This window comes from Lactuca sativa, chromosome 6 (genome assembly GCF_002870075.4).
Source record: "Lactuca sativa cultivar Salinas chromosome 6, Lsat_Salinas_v11, whole genome shotgun sequence".
Lineage (NCBI taxonomy): Eukaryota > Viridiplantae > Streptophyta > Magnoliopsida > Asterales > Asteraceae > Lactuca > Lactuca sativa.
This window is the reverse complement of record NC_056628.2, coordinates 60,488,229-60,502,875: the sequence shown is the minus strand read 5'-3', so window position 1 is coordinate 60,502,875 and position 14,647 is coordinate 60,488,229. Positions and strand designations below refer to the sequence as shown.

Here is a 14,647-nt window from a genome sequence, read left to right as displayed (position 1 = left end):
AAACTAGTATATAAGCTAACTAAAGATATAATCGATATGAAAAACACTTTAAAAAATAGAAAATACCGTAAATAGTCAAAAAATTAGGGGTGTTTTAAAAAAATAGACATAAAAATGGATTTATAGACATGTATTTCGCGGAGCTCCGCGGAATCTACTGTAGCTCCGCGGAATGGCAAAATCGTAAATAAATCAATGTATAAAAAAAAAAAAAACACCAAAGATCCATTCCGCGGAGCTACCTCCGAGGAATGGATCTCTAGTGTGTGTGTGTGTTTTTTTTTTTTTTTTTTTTTTTTTTTTTACATCAATTCTTCGGGGTTTATATTTATTTCCCAAACTAATTATTTTTAAGAAAAGATTATCATACTATTATAATCTTTACTTGAAAATAATTAGTTGGAGGATTAATATAAACCCCGAAGAATCGATGTGAAAAAAAAAATCCCTCAAGATCCATTCCGCGGAGATGACGTCATTCCGCGGAGTACCTCCGCGGAATGCATGTCTATAGATAGAAAAGTCCATTTTTATGTTTATTTTTTGAAAATCATCTCCATTTTTTGACTATTTACTGTATTTTTCTCTTTAAAAAATATATTTTTTATTACTTATTGAAAGAAATGTGAAAACAATAGAATCATAAACTTTAATGTTTACATTAGTTGTGGGCTGTGGGTCCCGCGTAGTTTACGTATTTGTTATCACACTAAATGAATGTTTCGATAATTTCCATTCTTACGATAATGTTTACATCAAAATGATTAATATCATTTTTTTATTTAAATTTATTTGCAACACGAAATATTCCTAGACGATAAAATCAAAATAAAAATTAAAAATAAATTAATAAATCAAGACAGAAAACAGAAAAAGACAATTGGTACGTTTTGCCGTTTAGTACATGACGTCACACGTGCCATCTCCCACGTGCCTACCTGCAGAAAACGTTCCCGGCAAATCTTGTCTTTCTCCAACAATCATAACACGCGGGACCTCATGCATTCACTCACTTCGTGTTCGTGTCAACACCGTCGGATCTTTATCTTGACCCACCACCACACCTACTCACACCTCATCGACGGCCGGAAATAGCTCAGTCGACCGGCATAAGGGACATGAGACGTGCGATGAAAGCCACCTGTCGATGCACACAGGATGAAATCCATGACGACAATACGGAATCACTTTCACTGTTTCCCTCTCCTCAAACTCACTCAAACAGATTGAGCATTCGCCCCAAATCTTCGAATCGCCACCGTACGGAACCACCGGGAGAGACCGGACGGTGGTGGCATCAACTCCGCCGTGTTTTTCTCTTCGGGAATGCGGCGCGGATCGACGTTGGTGGCCGGAGAGAGAGTCTTCGGAGCTGGTGAAACGGCGGATGTAGAGAGAGAAGAAGGCCATGAAGAAGAGAACAGTGAGGAGGACGAGGATTGTGAGTGCTAATGAAGAGTCGAAAGGTGAGTTGGTGGTGAAGGATGGCGTCGGTGATCCGATAGCTCTGGAGGTTTCTTCGTCTTGTAGTAAGCTCCGGCGATAGGAAAGGAGGTTGGTGTTGATCGGAGAAGAATGAAGGCGGTGGTGCTCATCGCGATGTTCGGACTGACGCTCCATGTCTGTGAATGTTTTGTTTCGAAATTCTCAGCTTTATCTGTTATCACCTACTTTTCATATACATTAATATTATTGCGTTTAAAATTTTCTGAGGCAAAATAATAGAGAAACGTATGTTATGTTTTTAGTTTTATATATACAAAAAAATATTTTACAATTGTTTATATTTTCTCAATCAAAATCGACATCGTTTGATTAACAAGTTCTATACCCAACAAAGGGAAAATGACTTAAAACCCAATGAAGTTTTCAAACCGTTCAAAAAATTTCAATTATATTTTGTCTATTAAAAAAAAACCCAACAAACTTAACATTTTGTCTAAAAAGCCCAACGAAATTACACTTTCCTGAAAATCAAATAAGAGAAACAGATGATGTGGCTTATTACCGTATCAGAAAAGTGACTTGTTAGGCCAACGAAGTTTCCAAAACGTTTAAAAAAACTCCAATTATGTTTTGACTGTTCAAAAAAAAAACCCAACGGACTTAAACAAAACAAAATTGAAATTTTTTGTACGGTTTGGAACTTTGTTGGACTTTTTAGACAAAATGTTAAATTCGTTGGATTTTTTTGAACAAACAAAACATGATTGAGGTTTTTTGAATGGTTTGAAAACTTTGTTGGGCTTTTAAGTCATTTCCCCCCAACAAACGGTACGGTGGACGGGTGGTGATCAATTCACTAAGTAACTACCTCTTTTGTGAAAATTTGAGGGTAAATTCGGGATAACGATGTTAGAGCTATCGGTATGAGTCAGGAATTATTCATTATGATCTACGTGTATACGTCAAACGACGTCATAACGGGGGAACACCGTCCCCTTCTCGTTTCTTCTCGTTGTGGGACACCTCATACTCGTTACCATCGGGCGAAACACATATACCGTTTGAATTAAACTCAAACGGTCAAATTAATAAAAAAAAATAACCTTAATATTAATTATTCTTTTGCTATATAAATAAGACTAAACTGCACAATTGGTCCTTATGATTTGCTCAAAATTATCACTTTGGTCCAAAAAAGTTTGCACTAGCACTACAGGTCCAAAGTTTTCATTTTGTTGCGAGTTTGGTTCAATTTTCTTTGAACTTTTTCATTATGACGATTTTGCCCTTATTTTTTTTTCTTTTTTAGTTTTTTTTATTTATTTAAGACAAAACTGTAAATTTGGTCATTGTGGTTTTCAAAAACCTTTGGATGGGATCCAAAAAGTTTCTAACTTGTATGGAAGGTCCAAAATCAAGGTTTTTCTGTGTTTTTGGTCCAAAAAAACTTAAAATGATGATTATACCCATTTATTTTCTTCTTTTGTATTTTTTATAATTATTATAATTTTTTTCTAATTAAAAAATAAAGAAAAAGAAAAAAAAGTATTCCCACCCCAGTCCCCACCCAATGTTCTCTCTCTCTCTCTCTCTCTCTCTCTCTCCTTGTCGAATTCAACTGGGTAAATGAAAAAACCTTTTGAACCCATTTACCACAAACTCCACCTTATATCCCCCACTACTTAGATTAATCAAACATCACCCAAGCACCCATAAACACACCACCACAACCTCCCTGTCGTTCTTGGGGTTGTGTCACCGGGAACCTCTCAACTCCACCCCCTTCTTCCTGGGATTATTGACCAACATTCCCCACCACCTTATTTCGGAGGTTTCCACCATCATCCTCTTCCTTCCCTCCTCTCGTTGAGCTCATCGGAAACGAAGCAACAAAAGTAGTTGGAGCAGCCCTTGCCACCACGTCGTCATTGCTGTGAACCCCCGTCGTCTTTAGATGCTACTTCCGTCAATCACATCTCCAACCAGCCTCGTCACCCCTTACGACCCCTGTAAGTCCGATTCTCCACCTGCTTATAATTGTTCTCCTGTTCAATCAATCAAGAGGATCGATTGTTTAGTTAGTTCCTTACCTACGACGTTTAACAGACAAGAGAGGAAGATGATACAGGAGCCCTAATAGTTGATGTATTTTTTTCGGGGGGGGGGGGGGGGGGGGGGCAATAGAGGTAGTGATATTCTGTAACATCCCAAAAATACGAGCCAAAAATTTCATTTTTAAAACATATACTTAGCAAAACATTCGAAATAAAACGTTCACCGATCATAACATTCCATAAAGATATCGCATGTCTGGAAAAACATTTTCATAAAACATAACAATGTCAGAGTACAAATCCCCAGGAAGATCTCATAGTGCGAAATACATGGCATGTGTGTGATGGGCCGCTACCGCGCCGACTCTTTCCCTTTCGAAGAAGAGGTACCTGAAACCAAAACTGAAAACTGTAAGCACGAAGCTTAGTGAGTTCCCCCAACATACCACATACCATACAATCACATAACATACATATATTATCTGACATATCTGGGTGCCCGACCTACCCCTTCGGTCCTCTCGACCGAATACTGTCTAGTAAATATGGGAGTTGGCCTCCCCTTCGGTCCTCTCGATCGGATACTGACCAGTATATCTGGGAGTTTGCCTCCCCTTCGGTCCTCTCGACCGGATACTGACTAGCATATCTGGGTGCTAGTCTCCCCTTCGGTCCTCTCGACCGGATATTGGGGACTATTTCACCCCCTACTACTACCACATAACACATATATCTCATAATCTATCTAGCATGGCTGGGCATGACCGCCCCTTCGACCCTATCGACCGGTATATTGGGGACTATCTCCCCCTACTGTCACTAGCACATAGCATCATATCATACTAGCACAATAACATATCACATGTAGTAGCAACCGTAGATAAATATCACAGAGACAAACATCTATCATACAATCCTACTGGTGGGCCGGCATTGTGGCCGTAGACCCACCGCTACTGGAAGGTAACTCACCTCAAAGTAGCTGCTGATCTGCATGGGAACTGACTGTCTTCTGCTGCTGCCGCTCCGGAAATCCTCCGGCTATAATTCCCACAAAACCCTTAGTCAAATACTGCTAACCGACCTTAGGGTAAAATGACCATTTACCCCTAACCAACCAAGAGTCAAAGTCAAAGTCAACTGCCAGTTGGCCCGACTCGCCGAGTTGACTTGCCAACTCGCCGAGTCCCTATCCCTTTGACCGACCATAAACCCGTCTCTACTCGTCGAGTTAAGCATTGACTCGACGAGTTCTCCTTCTAAACTAAAGGCCAAAAGTCCTTCATCCTACTCGCCGAGTTGTATGAACAACTCGCCGAGTTCATCTTCATCCGAAGAACACTCTATGCTGAGACTCGCCGAGCTGTATGAAAAACTCGCCGAGTATGTTCTTGAGGCAAGAAGATTGCCTTGAACTCGCCGAGTCATGGCATTGACTCACCGAGTTACTTCATGAGTGAGTCTGGCTTCCGACCCACTGAGTCACACCCCATGACTCACTACTCCAACTCGCAACACGAAAAGGGGGAAAACTTGGGGACTCGCGACTCGACTCGCCGAGTCCGAGGAACGACTCGTTGAGTCTGCCACATGCAAATACTATATACTCGATTTTGCTTGAATCCAACTCATGCCATTCATGGATCTGGGTTTCTAGGGCCTGATTAACACGTAAAGTTTCCAACTTTACGTGTAAATAAACACCAATGAGGGTTTTAGGGCTCAAAATGCACCAAAAGAGTAGATCTAAGGCTTTCATGCAATATGGCTCCATAAAGGCAGTAGATCCAAGCTCCTGGAGCTCAATCATGCCTAGATCTAGAGGCTAAACAACTTATTACCAACCCTAATACACAAACAAGCTTCGGGAAAGGCTCAAGAAGGACTTTCATGGAGCTACAAGGGACAATAAGCATGAAAACAGAGGGAAACTGAGTTATACCTCAAGGAAATCACTGAGATAACACAAGAATGCCTGGCCTCATTCTTCTCTTCTTGATCTACTCTCCTTCCCTCTCCAAATCTACAAGAAAACACACCAAAATGCTTCAATCTCACAAGGAACAAGGCTTGAACGAAGTAGAGAGCTCTGAGGGTGAAGGGGGCGAGCTTGGGGGCGGATAAGAGGGTTTAAATAGGGTGCAAACCCTTGAAATTTAGGGTTTCATCAGACAGATGGGACTCGCCGATTCCAGAATGTGGACTCGCCGAGTCGCCAACTTAAACGTGCTTCCAAACCCGTCTCCACTCGGCGAGTCGGGCCTACAATCGCCGAGTCCACGGCTAAAAAAATGAAAATACTTAGATAGATTTTACGTACCAAGAACCAGGTGTTACAAATCTGCCCCACTTATTTTAGACTTCATCCTTGAAGTCTGCTGCTCGATCCTGAAATAGCTCGGGGTAATGCTCCATCATTTCTTCCACCGGCTCCCAAGTCCATTCTGAACCCTTTCGGTGCTGCCATTGCACCTTTACTAATTCCACCCTCTTGCTCCTCAGATCCTTTGACTTCCGGTCGAGGATTGCGACTGGGCGCTCAATGTAATTCAGGCTGTCATCAACCTGTATATCCTCTAGCGGCACCACCGCTGAATCATCCAATAGGCACTTCTGCAGCTGGGAGACATGGAAGGTGCTGTGGATCTGACTGAGCTCGGCTGGCAGATCCAGCCTATATGCCACCTTGCCCACCCGGGCTATAACCCTGAACGGACCAATGTATCTCGGGCCCAACTTGCCTTGCTTCCTGAATCGAATGACGCCTTTCCAAGGCGACACCTTCAGGAGAATCATATCCCCGACCTGGAATTCCAGGTCTGATCGGCGCTTGTCGGCGTAACTTTTCTGCCGACTCTGCCCAGACTGAAGCCTACTTCGAACCTGCTGATCCTCTCGGTCGTCTTGAGCACCACCTCAGTGCTCCCCATGACCCTCTGGCCAACTTCACCCCAACATATCGGGGTCCTGCACCTCCGACCGTACAACATCTCGAAGGGAGGACGATCAATACTCGCGTGGTAGCTGTTGTTGTACGAGAACTCATCCAAGGGAAGATAAGTATCCCAGCTACCACCGAAATCTAGCACGCATGCCCGCAACATATCCTCCAAAGTCTGGATGGTTCGCTCGCTCTGTCCATCCGTCTACGGGTGAAAGGCGGTGCTAAAATGTAGACGAGTGCCCAACTCATCATGAAACTTCTTCCAAAACCTGGAAGTGAACCGCACATCTCGGTCTGATATCACTGACACTGGCACCCCGTGTCGCGCCACTATCTCCCTGATATAGATATCGGCCAACTTTTCGGCCAAGATACTCTCTTAGATCGGAATAAAATGGACGCTCTTGGTCAATCGATCCACGATGACCCAAATCGAATCTACTCCTCGCGCGGTCCTAGGAAGCTTCGTGATAAAATCCATCATAATATCTTCCCATTTCCACAACGGGATGTCCAACGGCTGCATCTTGCCGTGCAGTCTCTGATGCTCGGCCTTGACCTTCCTGCAGGTCAAACACCGCTCGACGTACCATGCCACATCCCGCTTCATGCAGGGCCACCAATAGTCTAGACGAAGATCCCTATACATCTTCGTCGCCCCTGGATGAATAGAGAATCGGGATTTGTGCACCTCCTCCATTAAGATCTGGCGCACGCCTCCGAGATACGACACCCACACCCTTCGGTGTAGTGTCAATAATCCTCGGCTATCATAATCAAAGGAGGTGACTTGACCCACTATTCGCTTGCTCTTCCGATGTTCCTCCTTCATAGCCTCCTGCTAAGCTTCCCGAATCTGCTCTAACAGTGGAGTCACCACCGTAATCCTCATACACACATCCCTGATCGGTGCCGCCTTACGGCTAAGCGCATCGGCCACCACGTTGGCCTTCCCCGGGTGGTAAAGGATCTTGCAATCATAATCCTTCACCACGTCCAACCACCGACGCTTCGTCATGTTCAGATTCGACTGATCCATGAGGTACCTCAAACTCTTGTGGTCCGTGTAAATGGTACATCGAACCCCGTAGAGGTAATGCCGCCAAATCTTGAGGGCGAAGACCACCGCCCCCAACTCTAAATCATGCGTCAGGTAGTTCGCCTCGCGAGGCTTCAGCTGCCTCGAGGCATAAGCAATGACGTGACCGCTCTGCATCAATACCGCGCCTAAGCCCGAGATGGACGCATCATAATATACCACAAAATCCTCTACGCCCTCGGGCAGGGCTAAGATTGGCGCCTCGCACAATCTCTGTCTCAGAATCTTGAACGCTGCCTGCTGCTCAGGCCCCTATCGAAAGACCACAACCTTCCTAGTCAACCGTGTCAGGGGTACGACTATCTTGGAGAAATCCTGAATGAATCTCCGATAGTAGCATGCTAATCCTAGGAAACTCCGAATCTCGGATGGAGACTTCGGAACCTCCCACCTCATCACAGCCTCCACCTTGTCCGGGTCTACTGAGATCCCGTTCTGGTTGACGAGGTGCCTAGGAAACTGCACCTCGCACAACCAAAACTCACATTTGGAGAACTTGGCAAGCTCTCCCTCATCAAGGTCTCCAAAACCTCTCTCAGATGCTCCTCGTGCTCCTCCTGTGTCTTGGAATAAACCAAGATGTCATCAATGAAAACTATCACAGACCGATCCAACATCGGTCTACACACGCGGTTCATGAGGTCCATGAACGCGGCAGGGGCATTGGTGAGCCCAAACGGCATCACCACGAACTCATAATGGCCATAACGCGTCTGAAACGCGGTCTTCTGTATATCTTCCCCTCTGACCCTCATCTGATGATAACCTGAACGCAAATCGATCTTGGAGAACCAAGATGCTCCCTGCAACTGATCAAAGCGGTCATCAATCCTCGGGAGTGGGTAACGGTTCTTCACCGTCACCTTATTCAGCTCCTGGTAATCTATACACATCCGATGTGAACCATCATTCTTCTTCACAAACATGATCGGGGCTCCCCAGGGTGAACTGCTCAGTCGAATAAATCCCTTGTCTAGCAGCTCCTGCAGATGTGTAAACAACTCCCGCATCTCGGGAGGAGCCAACCGATAGGGTGCCTTGGCTATCGGAGCCGCACCAAGAACTAGGTCGATCCTGAACTCTACCTGATGCTCCGAAGGTATTCCAGGAAGCTCCTCCGGGAACACATCAGTGTAGTCTTGCACCACTGGAACCTCGCTCACCGTCGCCTTACCCGTCTCCCAGGTATCCATAACATACGCGACATATCCCGTGCAACCCTGCTGAAGGTAGCGCCTAGCTCTCGCTGCTGAACATACTGTAGGTCCACGCTACGGCCTCTCGCCGTGGATCACTAACTCTCCCCCACTTAGGGTCCTGATTCACACTAACTGCTGTGCGCAATCTATCACCGCCCCAATAGGGCTCAACCAATCCATGCCTATAATCACCTTGTTCCCCCGCAAAGGGATAGGAACCAAGTCCACCAAATAGCGCTCCTCAAATAACCTTAGGACACAATCCCTGAATACTGCTGACGCTCGCACCGATCGATCATCGGCAATCTCTACCTCTAAAGGGCAATCCAACATGCCCGAAGACTCAGTAAACCTCTTGCTAAGCGTAAGGGAAACAAATGATCGGGTGGCACCCGAGTCAAACAACACCTGAACAGGAATACCGTTCACATGGAACGATCCTAATGCATATACACAGAGAACATATCAATATCATAACATCATAAAAATAAGTTAGAGGGAAAGAATCATACCCGTCACCACATCGGGTGCGGTGCGTGCCTCCTCTGTCGTCAGCTGAAATGCCGGGCTCTTCACCACTGGAGCCTCTGCCTTGCCCTGCCGGCCATATATAATCCGTAGGGTAGCTGGAGACGGCACCTTAACCAGCACTGATGCTGTCAACTGGGGGAAATTGACCTTCTTGTGGCCCCTCTGGTTGCAGTGAAAACACAGCAACTCCGATGTCTGAATCACAGGTGCAGGGGCGGTACAATCCCTGCTGAAGTGCCCTAACTTGCCGCACTTGTAGCAGCCTGAAGATCCCATCTTGCACGCTCCCTCGTGCGTCTTGCCGCATTTCCTGTAGCGACCCCGCCCCTGTTGGCCTTTCGGCCCCGCATCTGATCCCTTGGGCTTCTTCCCCGAAGCCCCCATAACACGCCCCTCCTCCGCCTTCCTCTTCTGAATGTGCTCCAGATCTATCTCCCTCTCCCTTGCCCTGGAAATCATAGAGTCCAGGGTAGGGCAAGCTGAAAAACTGACATGGTCCCGAATACCAGCTCGTAGCATGTCATGTTAGCGGGTCCTCCTCATATCCTCATCACCCACGTACTAGGGCACCAGCAACGCCCTCTCCCGAAACTTGGCGGTGATCTCCGCCACAGTCTCCGTCGTTTGTCTCATATTTAGGAACTCCCTGGCCAGCTGCTGAAGCTCGACGGCCGGCGCAAACTCTGCCCTGAACCTGGTCACGAAGTCCGACCAGGTCATATCCTCGACAACCGAGGCTCCCAACGAGTCACCAACGGACTCCCACCAGTCCCTAGCTCGATCTCTCAAACATCCTGTTGCATATCTCACCTTCGACCCCTCAGGGTAGTAGCTAGTCAACTGTGCAGACTCAATGTCTGTAATCCATCGTTTGGCAGCTATGGGGTCCTTCGCCCCGTGAAAATCCGGCGCACCAGTGCCCCGAAAGTCCTTGAAGGACAGTGTGCGAGATCCTGACTTGCCAGATGCCATGTCGCTCTTGAATGCCCTGAGGCGATCCTCCATCATCTCCAATATCCCTTCCTTGATCGACCCGAAGATAATGGGGGTCGACTCAAGGATGCCTCTGGTGATCTCTGACGCGACGAACTCGCGTAGCCCCTCATCTACTGGCTCGGAACCTGATCCCGAACCCGATCCCTCTCTTGTACTGCCAACTACTGGCCTCGAGCGTAGTACCACCATTCTGAAATACAAAAGAAATAACAAGTGTTAGCGATACTGATACCTACGGAGGGATCACACCTATTACAAGTTCCCTGGTCTTATCTTGGCCTTCCTTGGCTCAGGTACGGATCCTCTGCTTTCAGTAGTACGTGCCCATACTACCTTCCACATCTATCCGTACCTTCTCCAGGGACTGCCTTGACTCCACCAGATCCCTTTCGCTACCGCTGATCTCTGCTACTCTTATCCTAGGCTTACCCTAGGAAACCTCTGACTCCACCCAACCCAGTCCTAAGCTGCTGAAGGTCTCTTTGTGATGCCAATTAGCTATTACCTGAATACAATCACATGCGACGAGTCTCGGATGATCCTTCAAGTAAAGGACTCATCCCTACAACGGTTAGGACCCAAACAAGAGCTACGCAACAGGGTCAAATCCAACACTCTGAGATTATTCAACCCTGATCACATATGACCTTAATGTATTCACCTAACAACTAACTCCCATCACTCAAAGCCCACATAGCACAAAGCAAACAACATTTGGACAAAAGGAAACAATCTCAAGAAACTCTATCCTCGTAGAGAAAAAACTGAACAAGCATAAACTCATACTATCAGGCATAACCTAAACAGGCTATCCTACTGCTGTCTACTCAATTCTAGCATGCAACTTTTCATACACTAAAGCACATAAAGCAGGCACATAAGGCATCACTCCTATATCCTTAGTCCTATTCTAGCATGTTGTTCTACTGAAACTGATAAGCGTAACATAAGCTTGTATGGGTACTTTGGGGAATAATTACTTCAGCTTGGCCGGTTGCGCACATCACACACTTTGTTCTTTCTTAAACCCTTTACTTAGCCTTTTAGAAAACATTTTCTTTTTCCAAAATCTTTTAATCCCTCAATTTGAGTTTAAACACCCCCAAAGGTGTGTCCGAATCCCTCAAACCATGGCTCTGATACCAACTTGTAACATCCCAAAAATATGAGCCAAAAATTTCATTTTTAAAACATATACTTAGCAAAACATTCGAAATAAAACGTTCACCGATCATAACATTCCATAAAGATATCGCATGTCTGGAAAAACATTTTCATAAAACATAACAATGTCAGAGTACAAATCCCCAGGAAGATCTCATAGTGCGAAATACATGGCATGTGTGTGATGGGCCGCTACCGCGCCGACTCTTTCCCCTTCGAAGAAGAGGTACCTGAAACCAAAACTGAAAACTGTAAGCACGAAGCTTAGTGAGTTCCCCTAACATACCACATACCATACAATCACATAACATACATATATTATCTGACATATCTGGGTGACCGACCTACCCCTTCGGTCCTCTCGACCGGATACTGTCTAGTAAATATGGGAGCTGGCCTCCCCTTCGGTCCTCTCGACCGGATACTGACCGGTATATCTGGGAGCTTGCCTCCCCTTCGGTCCTCTCAACCGGATACTGACTAGCATATCTGGGGGCTAGTCTCCTCTTCGGTCCTCTCGACCGGATATTGGGGACTATTTCACCCCCTACTACTACCACATAACACATATATCTCATAATCTATCTAGCATGGCTGGGCATGACCGCCCCTTCGGCCCTATCGACCGGTATATTGGGGACTATCTCCCCCTACTGTCACTAGCACATAGCATCATATCATACTAGCCCAATAACATATCACATGTAGTAGCAACCCTAGATGAACATCACAAAGACAAACATCTATCGTACAATCCTACTGGTGGGTCGGCATTGTGGCCGTAGACCCACCGCTACTGGAAGGTAACTCACCTCAAAGTAGCTGCTGATCTGCATGGGAACTGACTATCTTCTGCTGCTGCCGCTCCGGAAATCCTCCGGCTATAATTCCCACAAAACCCTTAGTCAAATACTGCTAACCGACCTCAGGGTAAAATGACCATTTACCCCTAACCAACTAAGAGTCAAAGTCAAAGTCAACTGCCAGTTGGCCCGACTCGCCGAGTTGACTTGCCAACTCGCCGAGTCCCTATCCCTTTGACCGACCATAAACCCGTCTCTACTCGTCGAGTTAAGCATTGACTCGACGAGTTCTCCTTCTAAACTAAAGGCCAAAAGTCCTTCATCCTACTCGCCGAGTTGTATGAACAACTCGCCGAGTCCATCTTCATCCGAAGAACACTCTATGCTGAGACTCGCCGAGCTGTATGAGCAACTCGCCGAGTCTGTTCTTGAGGCAAGAAGATTGCCTTGAACTCGCCGAGTCATGGCATTGACTCACCGAGTTACTTCATGAGTGAGTCTGGCTTCCGACCCACTGAGTCACACCCCATGACTCACTACTCCAACTCACAACACGAAAAGGGGGAAAACTTGGGGACTCGCCGAGTCCGAGGAATGACTCGTCGAGTCTGCCACATGCAAATACTATATACTCGATTTTGCTTGAATCCAGCTCATGCCATTCATGGATCTGGGTTTCTAGGGCCTGATTAACACGTAAAGTTTCCAACTTTACGTGTAAATAAACACCAATGAGGGGTTTAGGGCTCAAAATGCACCAAAAGAGTAGATCTAGGGCTTTCATGCAATATGGCTCCATAAAGGCAGTAGATCCAAGCTACTGGAGCTCAATCATGCCTAGATCTAGAGGCTAAACAACTTATTACCAACCTTAATACACAAACAAGCTTGGGGAAAGGCTCAAGAAGGACTTTCATGGAGCTAGAAGGGACAATAAGCATGAAAACAGAGGGAAACTGAGTTATACCTCAAGGAAATCACTGAGATAACACAAGAATGCCTGGCCTCCTTCTTCTCTTCTTGATCTACTCTCTTTCCCTCTCCAAATCTACAAGAAAACACACCAAAATGCTTCAATCTCACAAGGAACAAGGCTTGAACGAAGTAGAGAGCTTTGAGGGTGAAGGGGGCGAGCTTGGGGGCGGATAAGAGGTTTTAAATAGGGTGCAAACCCTTGAAATTTAGGGTTTCATCAGACAGGTGGGACTCTGCGAATCCAGAATGTGGACTCTCCGTGTCGCCAACTTAAACGTGCTTCCAAACCCGTCTCCACTCGGCAAGTCGGGCCTACAACTCGCCGAGTCCAAGGCTAAAAAAATGAAAATACTTAGATAGATTTTACGTACAAGGAACCAGGTGCTACATTTTCAAAACCCCATTTGGATTTGGAAGATAGAAGGAGAAAGTTCAGAGGGAAGTAAGCAAAATCGGGTCACCCACAAGTATCTGAATGGAGGACCATCGATGGGTCTATATGGACTTGGGGGAAATCGAAACGGGATCAAATTGCTGCAAGGTTTTTCTTCAATCTTATTTCTAGATGTATAAGGATGATGAAGAAGAAGAATGGCAGAGTCAAAAGAGCGGGTGTGATGGAGAGTACACGAGTGGGTGGGTGTTTTGAGAGAGAGAGAGAGATTTTAGTTATTTTTATTTTTAATTATTTAAATGCCAAAATAAATAGAGAAAATAGAAAAAGAAATGAAAAGGGTAAAATCGTCTTTTCAAATGTATCAGGGACTAAAAATCTAGAAAAACCTTGATTTTGGACCTTCCATGCAAGTTGAAAACTTTTTGGACCCTATTCAAAGATTTTTGAAAACCACAAGGACCAAATTTGCAGTTTTGTCTTTATTTAAATATTTTTCTGTTTAAAAGAAAAAAAATTGTCTTTGCTATTTTACTTTAATAATTTTTATAAAGAAAAAAATAAATAAAATATACAATCTCTCTCTCTCTCTCTTTCTCTCTCTCTCTCTCTCTCTCTCCACCCACCGTCTTCTCCATCCCTCTTCTATCTTTGTGTTTCACTATTGTTGCCAAGAGATACCCTCAAAGAGAATCTCCATCTCCAACAAAAAATTAGGCAAGTCGTCTGCATCCCTGATCATACCTCATCATCGCCATTCTCTCTCTCTCTCTCTTTCTCTCGCTCTCTCTTTTTTTTTCTCTCTCTCTCTCTCTCTCTCTCTCATTTCTTGATTACCACCATCCAAAGAAGAAGAAACCAGCGACTGTCGTCGGCCCGGGCCCCCCTCCGCCTCCTTTCGTTCAGGTAGCACCACCCAAAACACCTACTTCGATCATTTCTACCCTCCCTTTGAACCTTGACAGCCGAAGACAAGAGAAAGGAGATTGAAATATGAAGTTAGGGTTTCTTGGCAGCTAGGGTTTTTAGATGCGGCGTTTTG

At 45.4% G+C, this 14,647-nt stretch overlaps 1 protein-coding gene across 1 annotated transcript; it reads right to left on the bottom strand.

Moving 5' to 3' along the window:
• Window positions 1–749: 749 nt before the first annotated feature.
• On the bottom strand, window positions 750–1,769 carry LOC111897817 (RING-H2 finger protein ATL57). Its single transcript, XM_023893765.3, has one exon. The coding sequence runs from the start codon at window positions 1,618–1,620 to the stop codon at window positions 1,069–1,071; it is 552 nt and encodes a 183-aa protein (XP_023749533.1). The 5' UTR covers window positions 1,621–1,769; the 3' UTR covers window positions 750–1,068.
• Between the last annotated feature and the right edge of the window lie 12,878 nt (window positions 1,770–14,647).